Source organism: Anoplolepis gracilipes, chromosome 11, assembly GCF_047496725.1.
Source record: "Anoplolepis gracilipes chromosome 11, ASM4749672v1, whole genome shotgun sequence".
In the NCBI taxonomy this organism is placed as follows: Eukaryota; Metazoa; Arthropoda; class Insecta; order Hymenoptera; family Formicidae; genus Anoplolepis; species Anoplolepis gracilipes.
Genome location: NC_132980.1, coordinates 11,996,511 through 12,017,445, shown reverse-complemented (window position 1 = coordinate 12,017,445; position 20,935 = coordinate 11,996,511). Strand labels below are relative to the sequence as shown.

Here is a 20,935-nt window from a genome sequence, read left to right as displayed (position 1 = left end):
CATCGTGCAATTTCATATAAAAATTGCATAATTTGGGCAATATATCATTGACAATTGAGGAATGACAATTTGTCACGTAGCTACAACATTACTACTATCATTACGAAGTTGAAAATTTCGCGACACGCAATTGGCACGTAACAATGCAATTATTACGAGACAGTCGTAAAAATGAGAAAATTGGGACATCGCGAAAAGCGCGTCCCATCAGTGCCAGATACCATGACGTTTCTATGCGCCAAAAGTTTTTCGCATTTTTATTCTGTTGGAGAATATTTAAAATATACTTGAAAATACATATACTTTTAAATATGCCCTTTAAATTTTAAATTACGACAGCGCGAAAGTTATTGCGGATTTTGTGTGTGTGTGTGTGTGTGTGTGTGTGTGTGTGTGTGTGTGTGTGTGTGTGTGTGTGTGTGTGTGTGTGTGTGTGTGTGTGTGTGTGTGTGTGTGTGTGCGTGCGTACGCGCGCGCGCGCGCAAGCAATTACTTACGAGATTTGCTTCGAATGCAAAAATGCTATAAATATAACTGTAATGACAGAGAAAATTACACGACATACAACGTGGCGATAAATTAACAAGCCTGTGTAAAAAAGTGCAGAATTTTAGAATGATAAAACTATATAGTTGCGCTTATCTTCCGAGAGATTAGTAGAGGTGTTAGTCATGACTGCTTCTTTTTCTGTTTCTCCACCCTTCTTGTTGTTGATTGTGGAAACAAAATCTATTGATTTCGTCACAGACAATTATCGATCATTGTCGTTATTTTGAATTCACGGCAACGCAAATACGTTTTCACTCGACACTAATAATTAATTCATCCGTCGAGGAGACACAGATGCGCTGATCAGACTGCCGAGCGCGTTTTCTGCCAAGGAATATTTCAGCCTATTACCGCCCACATTTCAACTCTTCTTCTCTCTCTGTATATGCGTGTATCCTTCTTTTATACATGTATGAATATATATATATATATATATATATCTCCTAATATATATGCATATATATTTAAAATAGTAAACAGTCAGTCATGCGCGCACGCTCATATGCATCATATGCATATGCGTCACTGCACCACGTGTCGAAATATCGTGCGGCTGATCGGTGATGTTAGTCGCAATCGATCCGTGCCTCGTGAGAAACGATCGATAATGCGATAACGTGCGAACAATGCCGATCGGCAAACGTAATTCCGCAGATCAAATCGCATGTTTATGCGAACTTTTTTTTTTTACGCGAGCCCGACAATTTTGTTCATCCTCCGAGATTAACAGCGTTCGACTAATCGTGTACGAAATTTTTTTTGTTGTTTTAAACAAGAGTAGACGCCTTTGTCATTTCGTCCTTTTTTTTTTTCCTCACTCGGACAGAAAGTTCAAATAGATGACATGTACGCTGCCCATCTACTATTCTCTCGGGATCACGGAATCAGTCGTGCAAAAAAAAAAAAAAAAACCGATAATCAAGCATAAACAAAGGCGCGCCGTTCAATTGCTTTTAGAACAACAAAATTCCTTATTCGTACTGATAATTTATACAATGCCGTATGTATATCGCTGGAAAGATTTATCGGAAAAATTGGCAAAATTGTGCCTATAGAGTGGACGTTAATTCTAAATGCATATATATCTGGTTGGAAATAATTTCGCGAAAGTTTCGACGTAATGACAAATGAGGCAAAGCGGTTTTAAATGTGACCGCAGTCTGAGAAATGGCAACTACAAACGGAAGTCAAACTGAGGATTTCTCTACATGTTGGCCGCGATACAATAACGGATCCAGGAAGTGTAGTGTATGCGTGTGTGTGTGTGCGCGCGCTAAATTTACGAAACTACAGCCAGTTTCAACGCGGTGATTTTCTTCAAGAGTGTAATGGTTTTCCACCACGAATGTTCGTTTAAATTAAAGTAACGAATTTGAGTAATATTTTAACCCTTAAATATTTCAAAACTCATTTTTCTTCACATTTATCTTTGAGAATTTACATTATCCTTCCTGTCGATTGACTATATTAATATACAGGCGCGTATTTAATATAATAACAGGAAGCGTTAGAAAAGCAGTTGGAGTGCCATCACGGAAACGATAAATATCGCCATTGATCGCAAAATATTTCGGTACGTTGGACAAAATCTTTGATAGAAACTCGAGTGATGTTTAACTCATCGACTAACGTTTGAAATTTATCGAAGGTCCTTGTGACAGTTCAAGAGCCAATATCACACTTGAGTAGACAACGGCGGCTGTCCAGAGGTAGAAGGAACGACGGCGACGAGTAGGAATAAAAATGACATTGCTGGCATTTTGCGGCAACGGCTTTGCTAAGAGTTTGCCGGAAATGTGGGTGCCTTCTTTTACATATGCGTAGGTTCGTACATGGTATGTGCGTAGGCGTATGCGTGCACGTGCATATCAAATGGGTAAAATGTATGTAGCCACTGCCGCTGCTTTTACTTTCTGTCCTTCTTACTCGTTAGCTACGTATTCGTGGCGCGTGTTATCAGGTAATTCAATAATCAAGTTACTCTATGTTTGTGTATGTCGTTAGCTAACGGGAACTTCCCAATTCTGTCGTCGGAATCCCTCTACCTCTGTTGCCACGTGCTCCTTGTTCTCGTCAGTTCCGTCTTCCTATTTTTCGCTCGCTGACATGGCGAGTGATAAATTTGTTTACACCGTAGCTATCGGCTGAATTTCACGAAAATCAAAACATATAAAACCAAAGCGGCAGACTGATCGATTACTCGCTATGTAGTTTCCTATTTAATAAAATTGTCAAAGAATCGACTAATTAAATTAAAATTAGTTACGTTATCGATTAAATTTAGATTTCTTTTTGTTTCTGATTAAAAACAAGTAAAATGCAAAAATGATTTTGATATAAATGAAAGAATGTCACGATAAAAGTGGTTTGCGCATCAATGTTTTACCAATTTCAATGAGCGTAAAGAGTCCTTTAGTGAAAATCGTTAGAGCATGTTAACGTTAAGAGAATGACAATTTGTTAATTTGAATATAATTAAATTATACATAGTTTGCGTTTGTTAACGCGAAGGGAAAGAAGAGCGGACAAAAGTTTAGCAATATTTTGCTAAGACTCGAAAGTGTTTATAAACTAGAACGGAAAGACCGCCTGATGAATAAAGAAAGAAGCGTTTTATACGAGGGGTTAGTCACTGAGGTAATTTTTGTACATGGGCTAGGTAATTCAGCGGCAATCCCAGGGTAATGCAAAATTCTGGGTAATCCAAGCTTATTTTTGGTAAATCTAAATAATCCTTAGCGTTAAAATGATTTAAAGTAAAATTTCTTTTTCAAAATTTCTTTTTAATTTGAGATACTATTAGGTAATCTTAAGTAATCCGAGGTATAATTTAAGGGTAATCCGTATCAAAGGGTAATTTTTGTACATTATAACTGTTAATGACCAACCCCTCGGTTTTATACAACAAGATGGAATGTGCTTTCAGAGACACACGTGCACAGATTTTTTCCCCGCTTTATAATAAACAATTCAACACAATTTTGCACGAGAAAAAATGTGACTTATATATCATTTTCGTAATTGCTCAATTAATGGCTGCACGCTCTCTACAATTAATTATCACTCCGTTATTCCCGAATGATCGTTGTGAGTTTACGTATATGTATGTTATTGGATGCCATGTTTTTACATGTTCGTATAAACGTTGCCGTCAACTTAATGAGACTTTGTCATTTATTTAAAAATTTAGCTCGTCAAGATGTTTTTTTTTCGCATTTCATCAGGGACAAACAACAAACACAAAAAAAAAAAAAAAAAAATTGACGTCTTCTTTAACCCGGTCGTTTATAAATTAAAATCGAAATATCGATCGATGGTCATTCATTGATGGTACATTATATGAATATCGTGATATATAATTGTAAATTTGGCCCCATTATAGAAAATTTTTTTTATGAATTTTTCTGTGCGAAAAGCAGAGTAGAGAGAAAGTTAAATTGGTTAATAAGAAAACTGAATTTACAGAAATCTCGCAGTAGATATTATTAAAAAAAGTGAATTTGCAGAAATCTCGCAGTAAATATTTAACGTCTTTATTTGATTATCGCTTATCTTACTGTCGCACGATATATTCATCGATATCGAGCGATGCCGCGGCGCGAATAGTTTGTACACGACGTAACAACCTACGTCATTTGAATTATTATGCTGACAATAAATGGTCACTAATACAACTATCGACGCTCAACGCGAGTAATTCTACTACATCTACGGACATGTGTGCGAAGGGCTTAATCACCGTATGATTCTACGTTCAAATCTAGCATTATCGTCTATAGAACGATATACACAATTACAACATATAACATACATTATTAACACTCATTGCATTTCTATTATATGAATATTATACGAATGTTATGTTGTAAAGCTTCCGTAGATATTTATGACTATCAAACCAAATGCAACGTACATATAAATATGTCCACGTATACCATACATATTGTATATTACAGTTCTATATTTAAGACATATTATATATTTGTAAATAAGACTATCACATTTAATAATTTATTACAGCTATTTGGATCTGTGAAAAACTCGTTAGTCGATCTGATTTTATGCATTCACACAAATCTTTTATATTATTTATGTACATTAACAATAAGTAGCCTATATAATACACCGATAATTCACTCTAACATCAACATTCAATTTTTCAGTCTACTTTTCTTTTAATCTAGCATAAGAGAGTCTATAAATAATATCCTTCTTTGAAAATTCCTTCTTTGAAATCTTTAATTTTTTGTACATGAATAGGTTTGTGAATGAATAACCAATAGCTGCACTAACGCGACGATATTGATTTTTACTTTTTACCAAACATACATTTACATGCATTTAAACTTGAAACCTGATCGTACAATATATATGTGTAGTCCACGAGAGAGAAATACTCGACAATTGGGAGAGGGATCACTTATTGAGCCGGTTGAGCGATTTACCTCTTTTACCTGAGCTGACTTTGAACGGGGATCGGCGACCTGGACGGTCTCATCGGGAGGCAGCCGCCAGGAGTTCCTCTCGACGTTAACGCTGGCGTTCATAGCGGCCTCCTCCTCCGCCTCCCGTATCCTTCGTCGGTCTCAGCCACTTCGTCCTCGTGCGATCGCTTCCCCAAGGTCCCCGGGGTAACCCCCGGGCTACTCCTGGGGCCGAGGTTTTATTACACCAATCCACAGTTCTTCACCTAAAAAGAAAATGAGAGCTAATCAATTTACCTGATGAAATAAAGAAATAAAGAAGCGAAAAAAAATATATATCCAATCAATCTATATAGCGGCAAAATTACTCAATCAACTGATTCAAGTTGATGTTAAATTCAAGGAGATGAAATATCGAAAACGACGGAAAGAAATAAAGAAGATCGGCTATAAGGTTGGGAGTAGCGATTCAATCTGGGATGAAACTCTGATCTATCTGAACTTTGCGGTACCGCAAGTTAAGCATTGTATACAAAGGTAATAGCAAATTGATGAATTGAAATTGCGATTAAATTTTGGGGAATGTGGGAATAATGCAAAAACAAATTGTAAGAACGCTTTTATATTTGCGAATCAGAAAGTTAAGGGTATAAGAAGAAATTTCAAATTTTTTTAAACAATTTTTCTCTGATTAATAAATATTTTATTTGAATAAAATTAAATTTTCTTCGATCCTTTTTTTTTATTAAAAAAAAAAAAGGCAAATTAACAGTTGTTTTGACGATCGACGACGTAATTTTTTCGAGGAATTTAATATCTTTCGCGATACGATTAGTCGATGCCCCAAATTCCGCGAGAAAGTTGCAGCATTTAACTCGCTATTTGCGCGGAGAAAAAGAAACTTGGTAATCTCACTATTCCAGTTATTGCGCACTTTTTTTTACTACAGTAAAGTTATAGCAGGTATGTGTTTGGTAACTGAAGCGAGATCACGATAACGAGAGAGAGAGAGAGAGAGAGAGAGAAATACCGATTTTCGGTTACCGCAAATTTATGGGGCGTAAAAGAAATAGAAAGGCGTCGCGTCGGGGCAGTAACGAGTGATATACAGAGAGTGACCGATTAAACTTTTCGTATTCTTGTATTTCGATGTTATGCGAATAATGTGCTACTAGAAATTGAAAATAAAATTACATTTGTGAAATTGCAACTGCCTTAGAATATTCTAATAAGCCATAAAATGTCATCATTTTATATATGTTAAAAACTCATTTATATATATATATATATATATATATATATACTTATGAAAGATTAAATATGAGTCAATGTGATTAGCATAATATCATTTTAATGCAACGATAATTATAGAAACAATTTTCTCCAAAATGATAGACGATGCGTGACTATTTCGCAAAATAAACATCATTATAACTACGTATACATAGTTTTGATTATGATGATATAATCAATAGATCGATTATATGTAAATATATGTTGTCAATCTTTTGTAAATGTGTTCCTCCGCACCATTCGATGATATATATATTCCGTGATATGATAATTTCATAATAGCACGTTTAGCGGATTTTCTTATTCATCGAAAAATTGGAGTAAATAAACATTATTGACAAACATCGAGATGGCGATAGGAGCGCAAATAAAAAAGGAACGAGAAGAATTCCTGCAAGAGGAAGGACAAAGGACGTTATCCTCGTCGTGAGTCGTGAGTCGTGAGTCGTGAGTCGTGAGTCATCGGGGCTGCAGGAGTAGCGTGCGCCGTGTGACGTCAGAAGAGTTACGTCAGTGGTGCGGCCTCGTGGCGATGGTGGAGATGGCTGCGTTGCGGAAGAGAGGATGTAGACTAGTTGAAAGGTCGTAGAGGCAAAGGGAGTACACGAGGGTGATCGAGGAGGATTCGTGGGTGCTGCGCTGGACGGAGCTGACGCGAAATAAGGTCGACCACCCCGGCGGATTCATCCCCCGGATTTCATTCATCAGTCACAGTCGAGCGTGGCTCGTGCGAGATTAACGGGATTCATTTTCCGCCGTTTGTATAACGGAAAGGACAAAATCGAAAAAAGTATATCGATATCCGTCAACTCTCTAACTTGCCAAACTGAAATAGAATCTTTAAAAATGACAATTATAGCGTGACACAGTGGTTATACATGTATATTTGTACATGTATGGGTTGTTACGGTTGTATAGTAATACGAAAAAGAATTATGCTTAATCTCTCGTCGAAAGATGGACGATATTTTGTAAAGTCATAGTAATACAACATGTCTGATAATGAGATGAAGAAAATTCTCGTAATAAATCTCCTGAAGTCACGTACATTTATTTTAATGTAATATAGAGATTGAGTTTGACAGTGTGATCCGTCCTATGTCTTTTTATTCCAGATCCATTTATTTCAGATATACACATGTTTGATATACAGATATAAAGATACCTCGGCATTATAAATCAATACCGTTCTTCAACTATAAAAAATGTGCATCGAGTAACAAATTTTCATTGCGAGCGCCGTGAATAAGTCGGCAATTTCGCCACTTTTCTCAAACTTTTTGCAAATGCATCTTCTTTCGCTTATCAGAGCTTATGGGAACTATGTTATAAATTGGCTCATTAAATATATTATACAATATATACGATGCCCTTGAAATTTTCATCATTTCCATGATCGACTATATGACTAAATTTCTTAAATTACACAATTGATTATTTAAATACAATTCCTATTCCTCTGAAAAAAAAATTTAAAACAGTAGTAGTAAAGTCTTTATATATGAAAATTTATACTTTGTTATAGCTATATTATCATGCTGTACGACAAACGAAAAAGTATTGATGTAATAGTAGAGCTGATAGTTTAGTCGCTCGGTAAATGAAACGGGCTTTTAGGTTCAATTTAACGTATAATTCACATTTATTCTTCTTTATGCATATCTATAAATATGATATGAGACATAAATATGTATAACGGTCTCAAAATTTGTAAATGGCGAAAAATTTCGCAGTAGTTTCTAATCGAGCGTGTATTACATTTCTTGAGGGCGGAATCCATCCATTCTTACTACTGTTTGAAGCAGAATGATTATCTCCGAGTTGGAAAATCGAGCAATTACGCTTCTTCGTCTTTGAGGAAATTCTAAGCTCGGCAGTTCCTTTAATTTTCTCTCTTTGTCACATTTTTTTTTTTTTTTTTTTTTTGAGAAACCTAGATAACGGTGCTTTCATGAAGAAAATAACAGATGTTACAAAGATCAATATGACCTGATCCGACCTATTCAATGTCTTTTCTCTCTTTTCATCTCTTCCATGCTGCATCCACGTCATTGACATTAGCTCAACAACGCATACGACTCAACTATTTACCTATTCGTATTTTAATTTTATTAAATTTTACGATGCAAAGTTAATTCTACTAATTATTCCGCAGCATAAAATAACTCGCTCTTTTGCAGAAACTTGCCTGCCATTATAACAAGGTACGAACGTTTTTTTCGAATTTTTAATTTCGGCTAAAATTAATACACAAAACTTCAACTATATACATATATTTGTAAAACTCATGTTTCGAAGGATTTCAATTTATCGAAAATGTACCGAGAAAATTACATAATTACATTGTTGCAATATTCATAAAGAAATATTTCACTTCCTTTATATATAAAATAGTAATTCAGATAAAATAATATCATACAACACACGTCGTATGCGCGAGTAATGTATAATCGTAAATGTATATTATTTCATGCTTATCAGAATAAAAGTTACTATTTAATTTTACAAGATATCATAAAATATAAGCGTAGAGAAAACCAGAACGAAATAAGATACCTGAATAAAACGAGATATGAGCTTTATTCGCCGCTTAAGACGTTTCATTTTTTATAAAGTAGAACGAGATGATAACCTTTCTTTATTTTTTTTTTTATTTAAAAAGTTTTATCATATTTTTTATCACATTTTTTTTATCTTTACCACTTGATTTTAATACAAAAGTATCCAAATAAACTATATCTTTTATTTAAATTCTTTTTCTCAGCATTCATTTTAAAGTAAAGTTTGTTTCACACAATTGCATTACGTGTCTATCACATTTTCGGAGAAGTATATATTTTTGACTAATGGTTTTATCATTCTGTTTCTTTTAATGTGAGAAATTGTTTTTTAAATCAATATACGTCTCGCAGCGTGCGCGCGCGCGTGAATTAAATGACATATAAATAGTATTGTGAACAGATGGATCGTCAAATATATACAAATTTCGATATCACTATTTAAAACTTGCCGTCGCATGCATCTGGCATGCGATGGCATATACAAACACATGTATAATTCTTTTTTTTTCTTCTTTTATCATGACGCATTTACTTATCTCGCTATTTTTCATAACTAGTGTATTTTATTCCGCTATTTAAAAAAATCCGAATTAAAAAAATAAATAAAATATTGATTTCCAGAAGGATTTGAATCAATTTTGTCTCAAAGCAATCTTGCGTGCTTGAATGGCTTTCGTAGAGATATGAAGGTATACATTTGCTTATACGAATTACACGCATACGCTCTGCCATGAGCGACTGATATTATACCGCTCTAAAGCGTATGTCATGAAATTGCTTTTGCAACCGCGAGTAACTATCTGACATGAGTTTAAGTACTTGAATTAAACACACACGTGTTTGTATAATTATAGTTTACATCTAGTCATTAAAATTATTGATTTTGACTTCGTTTAAAGGTGGAATACAAACGATAACGTTTATGTAGTTATTGTCGTTATCATCGACGCAGATTATTAGAAAATTGTGTCTTCAACTTTTCTGTTATAGCAGAAGTCTTGACGAAGCTCTCTAGATTTATTTCACCTTATCTTGACGATATTAAAACAAATTTAAAAAATCGTACGTTATCTTTCTGGAAAGGAAAGAAATTTAATTATTTTCTTAAAAATAAGGATTCCGTGTGTGTATGTGTGTGTGTGTGTGTGTGTGTGTGTGTGTGTGTGTGTGTATGAAGGATTTTGAATTTGTGTGTGCGGGTGTGTATGAAGATTAAGATTCATATTAGCTTTCTCGTATAGATAAATTATCCAATTACAGAACAAAAGTTTTATAGTTAAAATATTAGGACGCAAACTATTATAACACGCAATCTAAAAAGTTTTTTCAAATATACATATATTCTTTCTTTCTGCATTAAAAAAAAAAAAAATTAACTACAAAACTTATGATCGAATCAAAATGACGTATAAACAAAATTTCTCGATTATATCGACTGCTGAATATATCTATATAATTTACTTCGTTCTAATTGAAACTTGAGTAAAAGAGGATTTAATATTATTTCCTCAAGGGAATCGATATCTCGTAAATAACATTGCACTCCTCAGATCGCGATGCAGAAAACGCGCATAGTGCATACACATAGCACATGTCGATTCCTCAAGAGAGAGAGCACAAAGTTAACTCTTTCAACTGCCGGTAATCAATGTCCGCTTACGCGGAAATGCAGTTTGAAAACAAAGCCATTTGTCTGTCTCTGAGCGAAAGGGATAAGCATGGGAAAAAACGCGAAAAACGGGAAAAACGCGATGACGAATGCGGCGAATGAAGCCAGCTTGCACTTTGACGACGTTGATGATCCTGGATATACCCTCTTTTTCCTAAGAGGTAAAAGATGAATCGCCCTTACAAATTAATGATTCATCCTCTGTACATCTCATACACATACAATGAGTATTTTGATCAGAATTTGTATCAAACTTTGAAACGACTTATCGAACGACGAATGATTACTCTTTGGTGAAAATTTTATTTGACTATATGTGCATGTATTTTCCTTATACATATTTCTTGGATATAATGCATCGTTAAAGGTCTTAATGGGTAATAAAAATTAAATTTTAGATCTCTCGTATATTAAAATAATGTTGAAAGAAAACTTATTTTAAATTAACAAAAATTATCAATTTAAATTGTTAATTATTTTTATAATTAAAGCTTTTCTAAAGACAAGAAATTTTCATGTTAAAAAAAAAAAAAAAAACAATCTTATAGTTTGACATGATTTTTATGAAACACATCTTGCATGTGTATACTATACACGGAGCTCGTTCATCACATGCGATCAATCAACATGATGCTTGGAACAATGTATCTTGAGTGCAGTTCGTGCAATGGATTGAATGGTAAATTAAAAAAAAAAAAAAAAAATTATACAAGGACACTGAAACGGGATCTCCAAGGTTATTAAGAAGAATGTCGTGACGTTGATAAATGGCAAATAATGATAGTAATAAGTATCAATTTACATACATACGAATGTATTGAAATAATTGCGAAATGCATTATAATTCTCTTTATAATTACGACGACACAATGTTACATATATACATACGTGTGTATTATCTTTATAATTAGGTACGCATAGCACAATTTCTTATGCTCTTAATTATTTATTATAATTGTAACTTTAATTTGTGTGTGCTACTATTTTTTTGTTAACAATTGATGATAACCAAAAAGTTTAATCGGATAATTTAAAAGTTAAAAAAATGAAATAATATAATCATATATGAAATGAATGAAATAAATGATAATAGGTATAGTCGACATTTATTTATTAATATATGGAAAAATAAGCACGGCAATCTTTTTATTGTCTCGATTATATACTTAATACGAATTAGCGAACGAAAGATTGATCATTCGATATTATCTCGCAATCGAATCTAAAAGAGACAATTACTTAATTGTAAATACATATAGTAGCTTTAGCTAATCGTGGCAAATAAAACAAGGACTGTACTGTAAAAAATTTTAACCGTCCCACGTGCTACGTAGAATTCATTACGATAAAATTATCCGATTTCGTTTACCGTTTCCAGCAGTCTCGTCAACGAAGATGAATCGATTTTTTCCGTATACATTATCTTCCGAAAGTAACAAACGACAAAAAAGACGGATCGCAGTATAAAATTGTAATAATCGCCGTTATTGAAGCTACCTGTTGTATCCATACTCGATCGTAGCCGATCGATTCGCTCGAGAGCGAATTTGCTCCACAAATACCGTATTAAGATTCAACCTGATCCGACACCAGCGAGTATATCATCGACGTTCACTGTAGTGCTGTCAATATTCAAATACGCAGATATCCGATCATTATTCACTAAATTTCTCGAGTTATATCTGAGAGATTATTTGCGTACGTGTAAGTAATATAAAAAAAAAAAAAAAAAAAAAAACAAATCACAATAGCACGGCAAATTCTTAAGCTTGTACATGTAATCTAGATAGAAGAAAATACGTATTGCGTATTCTTAGGATTTTCCGCGCGGTCTGCCAAAGCTGAGATTGTTATTCGTGTCAGGAAGGTCGACGCGACGACAAGAAGTATAGAAACGCGCAAAGGCGGCGACGCGACGCGCGTCTTTACGCGCGACACAGAAATAAAACGAAAGACGACCTGGCTCGTAACCAAGACGGTTAATCTCGCGCATCATGCCGGACCAATCCGTCCGATGGTTACACAAATCCGCGTAGAATATCTCGCCATATATGTACAGATATAATACGGAATATAATACGGAATACAGCATACAGCATACGATGCATACGAATCGATTTTCTCGGCGCGCGTACACAGAAAAAAAAGAATATCCTCTTACTTTGACAATATCTTTACTTTCAAAATGTAAATCTTGAAATGAGATTATATATTGCGTTAAACGAAAAAAATTTTCTTGAATGAAGACATTTTATATAGTTCAACCAAGAAAAATATATTCTTGTTATTTAAGAATAATTTTCTTGAATGGAGAAGAGAAAATGTTGGATAGAAAATAACACATATATAAGTTCAAATCGAAGATTATCATTTTCTTAGAGTTAAAATAATTATTTTATTCTTCAAATGGCAATTGTAGTATTGAAATAAGATTATAATATTGTTCAAATTTAAGATTTTTTAGATCTTCTTCCAAGAAGATTACAAATTGTTGCGTATATATATGAAACGCGTATATATATAAACGCGTTCATACGAGTATATAAGTTTTGATTTGACACTTACTTTTTTTCTGTGTACGGCATCTTTTTATCTTACAATTAATAATAGAATCGACTCATTGTCAGTCGAAAAAATCAAACTTGTAATTTTCTCTTATTATATAAGTTATTTTAAGGAATGTTTTTATATATCTTACAATTAGTATTTAATATAATGATTAAACGTAAATGAGAATATTTTACATTTACATTTACATAATCTATAACAATGTGTGAAAAATATTAATAATAATTTAATCGTCATATCATAATATAAAAGTATTATTTTAAAAGTATCACGGTTTCTAACAATAAGATAGTGTTTCTAATAAATATAAATTATTATTAAGATGTGAAGGTAAAACATAAATTATATCTTATATCGATAAGGTTTAATTTTAGAGGTTTTCTATGAAATTTGTGTTAAAGTTTATTAATAGCTAATAAAAAAGCCAAATTTAATTTAATTTAGAAAGATGACTCGTCTTTAAGATGGCACAGAATAGTATGATACATATGTCCAAATCGTCAGCAGAATAATTGAAACACTACTCTCAACAATTGAAGCGCATTAATTAAACGTGAAATTTTAATTTCATAACAAATGTAGATAGAATAATATAGAAAGAATATCTAATTATCTGAATTGTCGCAATTAATCCCGTAAAATGTATTTTGTTCTCGAACCACATTATTTTCAGAGGTTCGGTTTTTAATGAAGAAAAATTTGGAACGCGAAAGGGTCGCATTTTTTTTTTCACGCACGCTTACATTTCCGGTTCATTATTGTTTCTCACCATGACAGTAATTTTGACAAGGAATTTGACACGATATTTTTTGTCATCATGTTTAGATAGTTTAATCCCTTACGCAATTACTTTACAGAATTAAAAAAATTTTAAATTAAGCTCCTTCATGAATCATCGTTTATATTTCGCGAAGATGATAATATCAATCTGTGTGGCTTTTGTAGAATTCTAGATTTATTTTTAATAGTTCTAAATAGCTCTAAAATTTCTTGATTAAAGAAATAGTTCTCGCCCTGGCCATTAAATAAAAAAAAAATGGCTCGGAAAAAATTGAGAACATTACGTTCACGCTGCGTCAATTGCCTCATTTTGTTCGTCAATGATTTTTCTTATCAGATTAAGCGTTTGAGAAAGTTCTACAATATTTCTGTAAAAAGTTCTATACGTATAAATTATTAGAGTATTAATTAAACAAATTACATCGTCCGAGGCGCCAAACGTTTAAGTATCGAGATAAGATGCTGGTCATTTTGATAATTATATTTATTTTAAATGAGATTTTGTGTCAGCTTATATAATTATTTTTATTTTCTAATAGAGAGATTGCTATAGGTAAAAAAATTTATTAAAACAAATCGTTCAAGACGTCGGATATAAAGTAGCGAGGAGTGAAAGACGCTGGTTTTTCGATGATTCTATCGACTTTAAAAAAAATTTCACGTTAGGTTAAATATATTCGTGCGTCCGGTGTCTTGGGCGATCTAATTTGTTTAATAAATATTCTAATAATTGTTACGCATAAAACTCTCGCTAGAAATGAAAAGTAATTGCGGAATAACACGAAATCTTTCATTTAAAGTTAGAGAACCTATCGAAGTACGACCAGCGTCTCGCCTGACCAGTAGCTCGGTATACCTACTTATACGTGTGGCGTCTCGGCCGATGTTATTTGTTTAATTAATATTCTAATAATTTTTAGAACTTTTTCATAGAATTATTATAAAACTTTCAAACGGTTAAAATCTGATAAATGCTAAAAAATCATCGGTGGACAAAGTGAGACGCAGCGTGAGACGAAGCCATTTTTTTGGTTTAATGGCCAGGACTATTTGTTTAATCTGTCAAAAAACTTTGCAACTATTTAAAATAAAACTATTAAAAATAAAGCCATAATTCTCAATAATTAATGTTGAATTGAATAAGTGAAACGCCAACTTCGTTTATACATCGTCCACATATTTAGTTTACTTGCAATCGCTCATCAAAGTTTCGTTCTTTCCTAAAACAACGAGAGTTTAATTCTTTCTCAAAAACTTGGCGCTATTTGTTTTCCAATCTTGCTCTTTATATTGCTTTCGTCGAATGATCCTTTCCGGATTAATCATGGTAGATAAATTGATCTTACATATTTTATCTTTAATTATCTTTAGCTCTTAACTATAGCTTAAAATGATACACATGCGCGCAGTTTCTATAATACGTGTGAGACAGCTAAATATTGGCACGAGACAACAGATGCTATAAGGTATTTTATTAATGCCGCTTGGTCTGACTTTACTGCCTCTTTTTTTTATTACACGCTATTATGCTATATGATTGCAACGATATTCGAGTATTCGGCCACGTAACAATGGAGATCGTTTATTACGTTTTCAACACGGGTTACAATTAGTTTACAATTAATTTGTGACGCATAAAGCTGTTATAGAAGCGCATACATTCTTTGAAATATTTTATTTTTCTTTTATTTAGATTGGTATTTGATTTTTTTCTCAAATATTATCAAAGGATAGTTTATATAATATTAATTATATATATGTACATGCAACAATCTAAAATATTTTGTCATTCACTGAAGAGCGGATATCGAATATTTCAGCGAGCTTAAAACACATGATGTAACATGATGTTTATGGTACCGTCGTATGCATTTTATGAAGACAGTCTTTTCCGTTTGCATCAGCCTGAACAAAGGTAGTCCTTCCGTAACCTATCCTATATATTTACGATGTTTGACTTTTACAGCACACGTGAAGTGTGATACGATCATGGAAGACTAAAGTTTCTTTCGATTTTGAACATGGCTTTTTGCCAAGAGAGATCATATTTATTGAAGGTCTTCTTTCCTCTCGTGTTTTCCCTATTTTGCCGACGAAAATCAACGTAACAAAATTAAAAATTTTGTGGAAATATGTGATAAATGTAGATGTGGGAAAAAGTTGCAACAAAAATTAATGAGAGAAAATACTCTATAATATATAAATTCCAGAGCAATTCTAAAAATGATAAATTATTTTAAAAATAAAAATTATAATTATCTAAAAATTATTTTAGGAATCACGCAAACGCACACACAAAAAAAGAAAGAGAGAGAGAGAGAGAGAGAGAGAGAGAGAGAGAGAGAGAGAGAGAGAGAGAGAGAGAGAGAGAGAGAGAGAGAGAGAAAGAGAGAGAGAGAGAGAATTTAACACGACGGATATTTTTTTTTCCACTTTTCCATCTTTTTTTAATCTTTGAATCTTTCCAATACCTGTATCTGTGCAAATTTATTTGGTAAGGACGCATTCTTCGCTTAAAAATCAAATGTAAAATATATTTTAAATGAAATTGTCGAAATTGGCTTATATTAAAGTGACTTTTTAATTTTTTTTACTTTTTATGATAAAAATGCAGTTTATTTCGACGGTAGGAGTAATTTATAAATTACGCCAAAATTATTACAAAATACTATATTGACACAACATCCCAGAAGTTTCAGATTGAAAAAATAAATGATTTTGCATTCTATTGCGGCATATTAATTAATTAAATATAGATAAGGCTTAAATTGTTGCTGCGATATAATGAATATTCTTTTTGTAATAAATTTATCATCACAATTACATACGGATATATGGAAAAAGTATTTTTCTTAATATATATTTGATTTTTGGAAATATAATTTAAAAATGTAAATTAAATAGTAAAATAAACACTTTCTAAGAATGTATATAATCATTATTTTAAGATTAATAAATATCTATTTTTATAGTCTAGGATTAATTCACCAAGTTATTATTTCATCAATGATGAAGAAAAAAAGAGAAAGTTTGAACAATTAAATATCGATTAGTCAATTACATTAATTTTTCTATATTTTCAAATGTGATGCTACATCGAGAAAAAATATGAAAATGAGAAAAGTGGAGGGAAACTGCAGGGAAAACAAGAAAAAGATTGTCAAGAAGAATATAAACTTTCATGCAAAATTTTATTCCTTTTATTATCGCATTACGTAGAGTATGAGTAAAAAGAGACGGTGAGAACCGGAAAAAGAAAAGTGCAATGTAAAAAAGTACACGCGATACAATGCCAGCAATGCTGAAGATTCTCAGATTTCCGCGGAATGCGTCCGCAAAACTCTTTGCTTGTGCGGAATTTTCTAAGCTCGCGTACACACGTGGTACTTGAATACCCATAATTTCGCGTCTGGAATTAATTTGTGACCGAAAGCGCGAAAAAACATGTACTAACGGCACGGATTTTCTTGCTTCCAATGTTGCTTACAATCGTTGCATGGACAACGGAAGAATAGAGCGCCCAAATTTGACGATCAGCATTGATTTATTTCAAAGCATTTATTTCAAGCATCTGTTCATAAAAATTATTAAAATATTAATTAAAAATTAGATTATTTGAGACGCCGTATATATAAATACCGAGGTGAGACGTTCGTGTTTCGTCTATAATAATTTGTCTATAATAATTAATTGTGCACATATACAGATGATAAATTATTTGTTAACGATTGTATATTAATTTGTCGAGTTGTTTGCATTAAAATTTGAAATTGCAATAGTTCTTCATAAAACATAATACTCGTATGTAATATTCATATATTATATTGAATAAAAATATTAAGCGCGTATATTTTGTATATAATATATATTTATACATTAAGCAGTATATTATATATTCTAATTTTTACTATAATATTTTCTCCATGTAAAAATTTTTATCATATTATTTCGTGGCGGAAGAAAAAATATAGAGCGGTAAAATGTACAGCGCGAAGCGTGTATTACGGGGAAAAAAACAGGGACGATTCTCAGAATTCGTCGACGAGAGCTACACGCGCCTATCACGCACACGCAGTGATGCATATATGTATATTTTTTTATTGTTTATAAATGATTACGCAATAGTTTGATATTTAACGATTTTTGAATAATTGCAATATTTCTTTAAAATATAATATACGTATATAATATTATTGAATATATAATATTGAATAAAATCATCCTGCTATTTCTTTTATATATATGTACAGTTAGTACATTCCACGATAATTATTCTATAATTATTCTAATTTTTACCGTAATATTGTCCTCATGTAGAAATTTTTGTCATATTATTTCGTGGCGGAAGAAGGAATACGGAGCAGTAACATGTATGTAGAGCGCAAAGCGTATTCCGGGAAAAAAACATGGGAGACGATTCTCGGAATTTGTCGACGAGCAGCTGCACGTATCCAGGCGCCTAATTGCGCAAAGCCTTGTCTACAATAAGTCGATGATCATAAGAAGTTTAACCAATTGCGTTGGATTATTCTTTTCTAAATTCAATCGTGATTGGTTGGGGCTTCCTACGCCAACGACTTACCGTAGACAAGGCTTAATGCGCGCAGTAATATCAAGTTCAATATCCCGTAGAGGGGAGGTCAGTATCAGAGAGATCATTGCCGGGCGATGTTGATCCTCTGTTTCGCGCGTCTTAAATCGGTCGGAAGGGAGAATTTCGCGGGTGAGTGGGAACAAGTGTCGGGAGTGCCGAATCGAATAACGGGCCATTATCTCAGCACGTTCATTTAATCTGCGGGAGTGCCGAGAGTGGAAAGACGGACGAAATACGCGAAGCGTATAGCCGGAAGAAAAAAACATGGCGGAAAATTTTCGAATGTCGGACGCTGCGCGCAAAAACCGATTGTGAAAGGGAGCTCTTGTACAGCGCTACAGGAGTGAGTATCCGAGGGATCGCTGCCAGCGATGTCGATCCTCTGTTTCTCGCGTCTTGTATCGGTGGAAAGAGAGAATTTCGCGGATGAACAAGTGTCGGAACGGGAGTGCCGACACTTGTTCGAGTAACGGGCCATTATCTCAGGACTCTTCATTTAGTCTGCGGGAGTGCCGAGAGTGGAAAGACGGACGATCGTTTCAACATATTATTTATTAATCCAAGATATGCAAGAGTATATTGATTTATCGAATTAGATGGTGCATTGAGTGCGGGCCCCCAGCCCCCATAGCGTGAAGCGTACGAGGAAAAAAACGTCGCGGATCGCGGGTAATTCGAAATCGGTCGACGGATCGACGGGCGCTGCACGGGACAAGTGGCGCCATCGCGCGGCAATAGCGCGCGTTAATGCCGCGTACCGCCAAGAATCAAGACAGCCTATAGAAGGGGTAAGGCTACCGTGTCGCGGCGCTACGAGGGACGCTATCTGAGGGACGACTGCTGGCGATGCATGCGACAAGTCGTGTTACCGCGTAATATCGCACGGAAACCGACTGATTGTGAGACAGCCTATGGAGGGAAATAGCTGCTGTGCTAAAGTGTCACCGCGATTATTTAATCGGAGCCATCACTGCCGGCGATGTTGATCCTCTGATTTTCTCGCCTCTTATATCGTCGGGAGTGCCAAACATAATAACGGGCGATTATTTCTTTATTATTATTAGTCTCCGCGATCGTGATTTACGTCTTGCGATATTCGTAAACGACATACCTGAGATAATTTATCGCGTTGCAAATGACGGATTTCGAACGAGTGTCAGGAATGAGTTGCCGAGTTGATAGACAGACAATCGTTTCAGTATATTATTTATTAATCCGCGCGAAAGAATGCACCGAGTTTTTGTATCGTGTATTATGTATAACGCGTTGTACGTGTAATTTTATTATTCGTGTGGCGACAATCAAGCGAAAAAATATCGCGCGATCGTCATAAGTGATTAATTAGTGTACTCATGGTCGTTTAAGTGCAAGTGTTTTGTGAGTGTTTTGTGCTTTCGAAAATACATCGACAGAGGATTAGGATGAAACCTGGGATGACATCAGGTTTTAAATAATAAGGTAATTTACTACGTTTTTGTGGAATTTATTATTAATTTTTTTTTGTTTTTTTTTTTTTTTTTTTTTTTGTCACGATGATCGCATAGCATATTTCACGCAATTCCATTTGGGTGTATAAAGCTGGATTTCATTTTGTGAAAACTCTTATTAATTAATTATTAATATTAAATTTAACAGTTTTAGGTAGATGAAATAAATAGTTTTACCTAGTAATATAAAAAGATGATGATAGTTATAGTAACATTATATTTATGTTTTCGTGTATTTGAAACAATATTTTATTCTTTTATATAAAGAAATATAAATTTATATAATGAAACTCTTTAGATAAAGGAACTTTAAAAATAAAAATATAATCCGAAATTAATTTTTTCTCTCTTTCTCTCTTTCTCTTTTTCGGCGGTAATCTATTCAAGAATATCTGCATGCAACATTTTCTCGCAAAACATTTCGAGAACATCTTTTATTCAAAATAAAGTCGCTGTTGGATAATGATTAATTTCATTGTTTCGCGGCACATTTTACAGGCAATAATGGACACATTTTCACGAAATTTTTGTCTCTTATTTTCCTACCATTTGAAGCTAATTTTGTTATTTTTATATTAATTAATTTATAAGTTTTTTTATGTCAATGTCGACGAGAAAAAAATTCGCTGATATTAAAGGTCTTTTTTTCTCATTCGCGAATTTTGATACTTTCTTGAATTAGATTGAACGAAAATTAAGACAAAATTTAAAAATTAATCAAACCAGAAGTATCATTAATCTAATATTAACTGACTGATCACAGATAATCGATCACCTTTGATTCTCTTTTTCTATCGTGTCATCTTTCATATATACATATTTTTATGATGTTAAATTCTATAAAACAAATAAATAAATAGATAGAAAAAAAAAAAATATATATATATATATATATATATATATATATATATACATATATAATCCGAAATTAATTTTCCCCCTCTATTTCTCTTTTTCGACGGTAATCTATTCAAGAATATCTGCATGCAACATTTTCTCGCAAAACATTT

At 33.2% G+C, this 20,935-nt stretch overlaps 2 protein-coding genes and 1 long non-coding RNA gene across 6 annotated transcripts in view; 2 read left to right on the top strand and 1 right to left on the bottom strand.

Moving 5' to 3' along the window:
- LOC140670873 (A-type potassium channel modulatory protein DPP6) overlaps positions 1 to 20,935 on the bottom strand; it is a 62,664-nt gene that overhangs the window by 14,217 nt on the left and 27,512 nt on the right. For 2 of the 4 annotated variants that reach the window (XM_072901678.1, XM_072901679.1), the window contains exon 2: positions 4,995 to 5,239. In XM_072901678.1, coding sequence (XP_072757779.1) covers positions 4,995 to 5,096 — 102 coding nt within the window. In that variant the 5' untranslated portion in view covers positions 5,097 to 5,239. Of the gene's footprint in view, positions 1 to 497; positions 679 to 4,994; positions 5,240 to 20,935 lie in introns of those variants that run through there. The other 2 variants (XM_072901680.1, XM_072901681.1) reach the window with 2 other exon arrangements.
- On the top strand, positions 1,059 to 5,006 carry LOC140670877 (uncharacterized). Its single transcript, XR_012047631.1, has 3 exons — positions 1,059 to 2,122; positions 2,198 to 2,373; positions 4,929 to 5,006. It is a non-coding gene; the product is annotated as an uncharacterized lncRNA (long non-coding RNA).
- Positions 18,385 to 20,935, top strand: part of Vari (MAGUK p55 subfamily member vari) — a 68,150-nt gene continuing 65,599 nt past the window's right edge. Inside the window, exon 1 of the mRNA XM_072901685.1 lies at positions 18,385 to 19,896. The gene's annotated coding sequence lies outside the window, so the exon portion shown is untranslated. The remainder of the gene's footprint in view (positions 19,897 to 20,935) is intronic.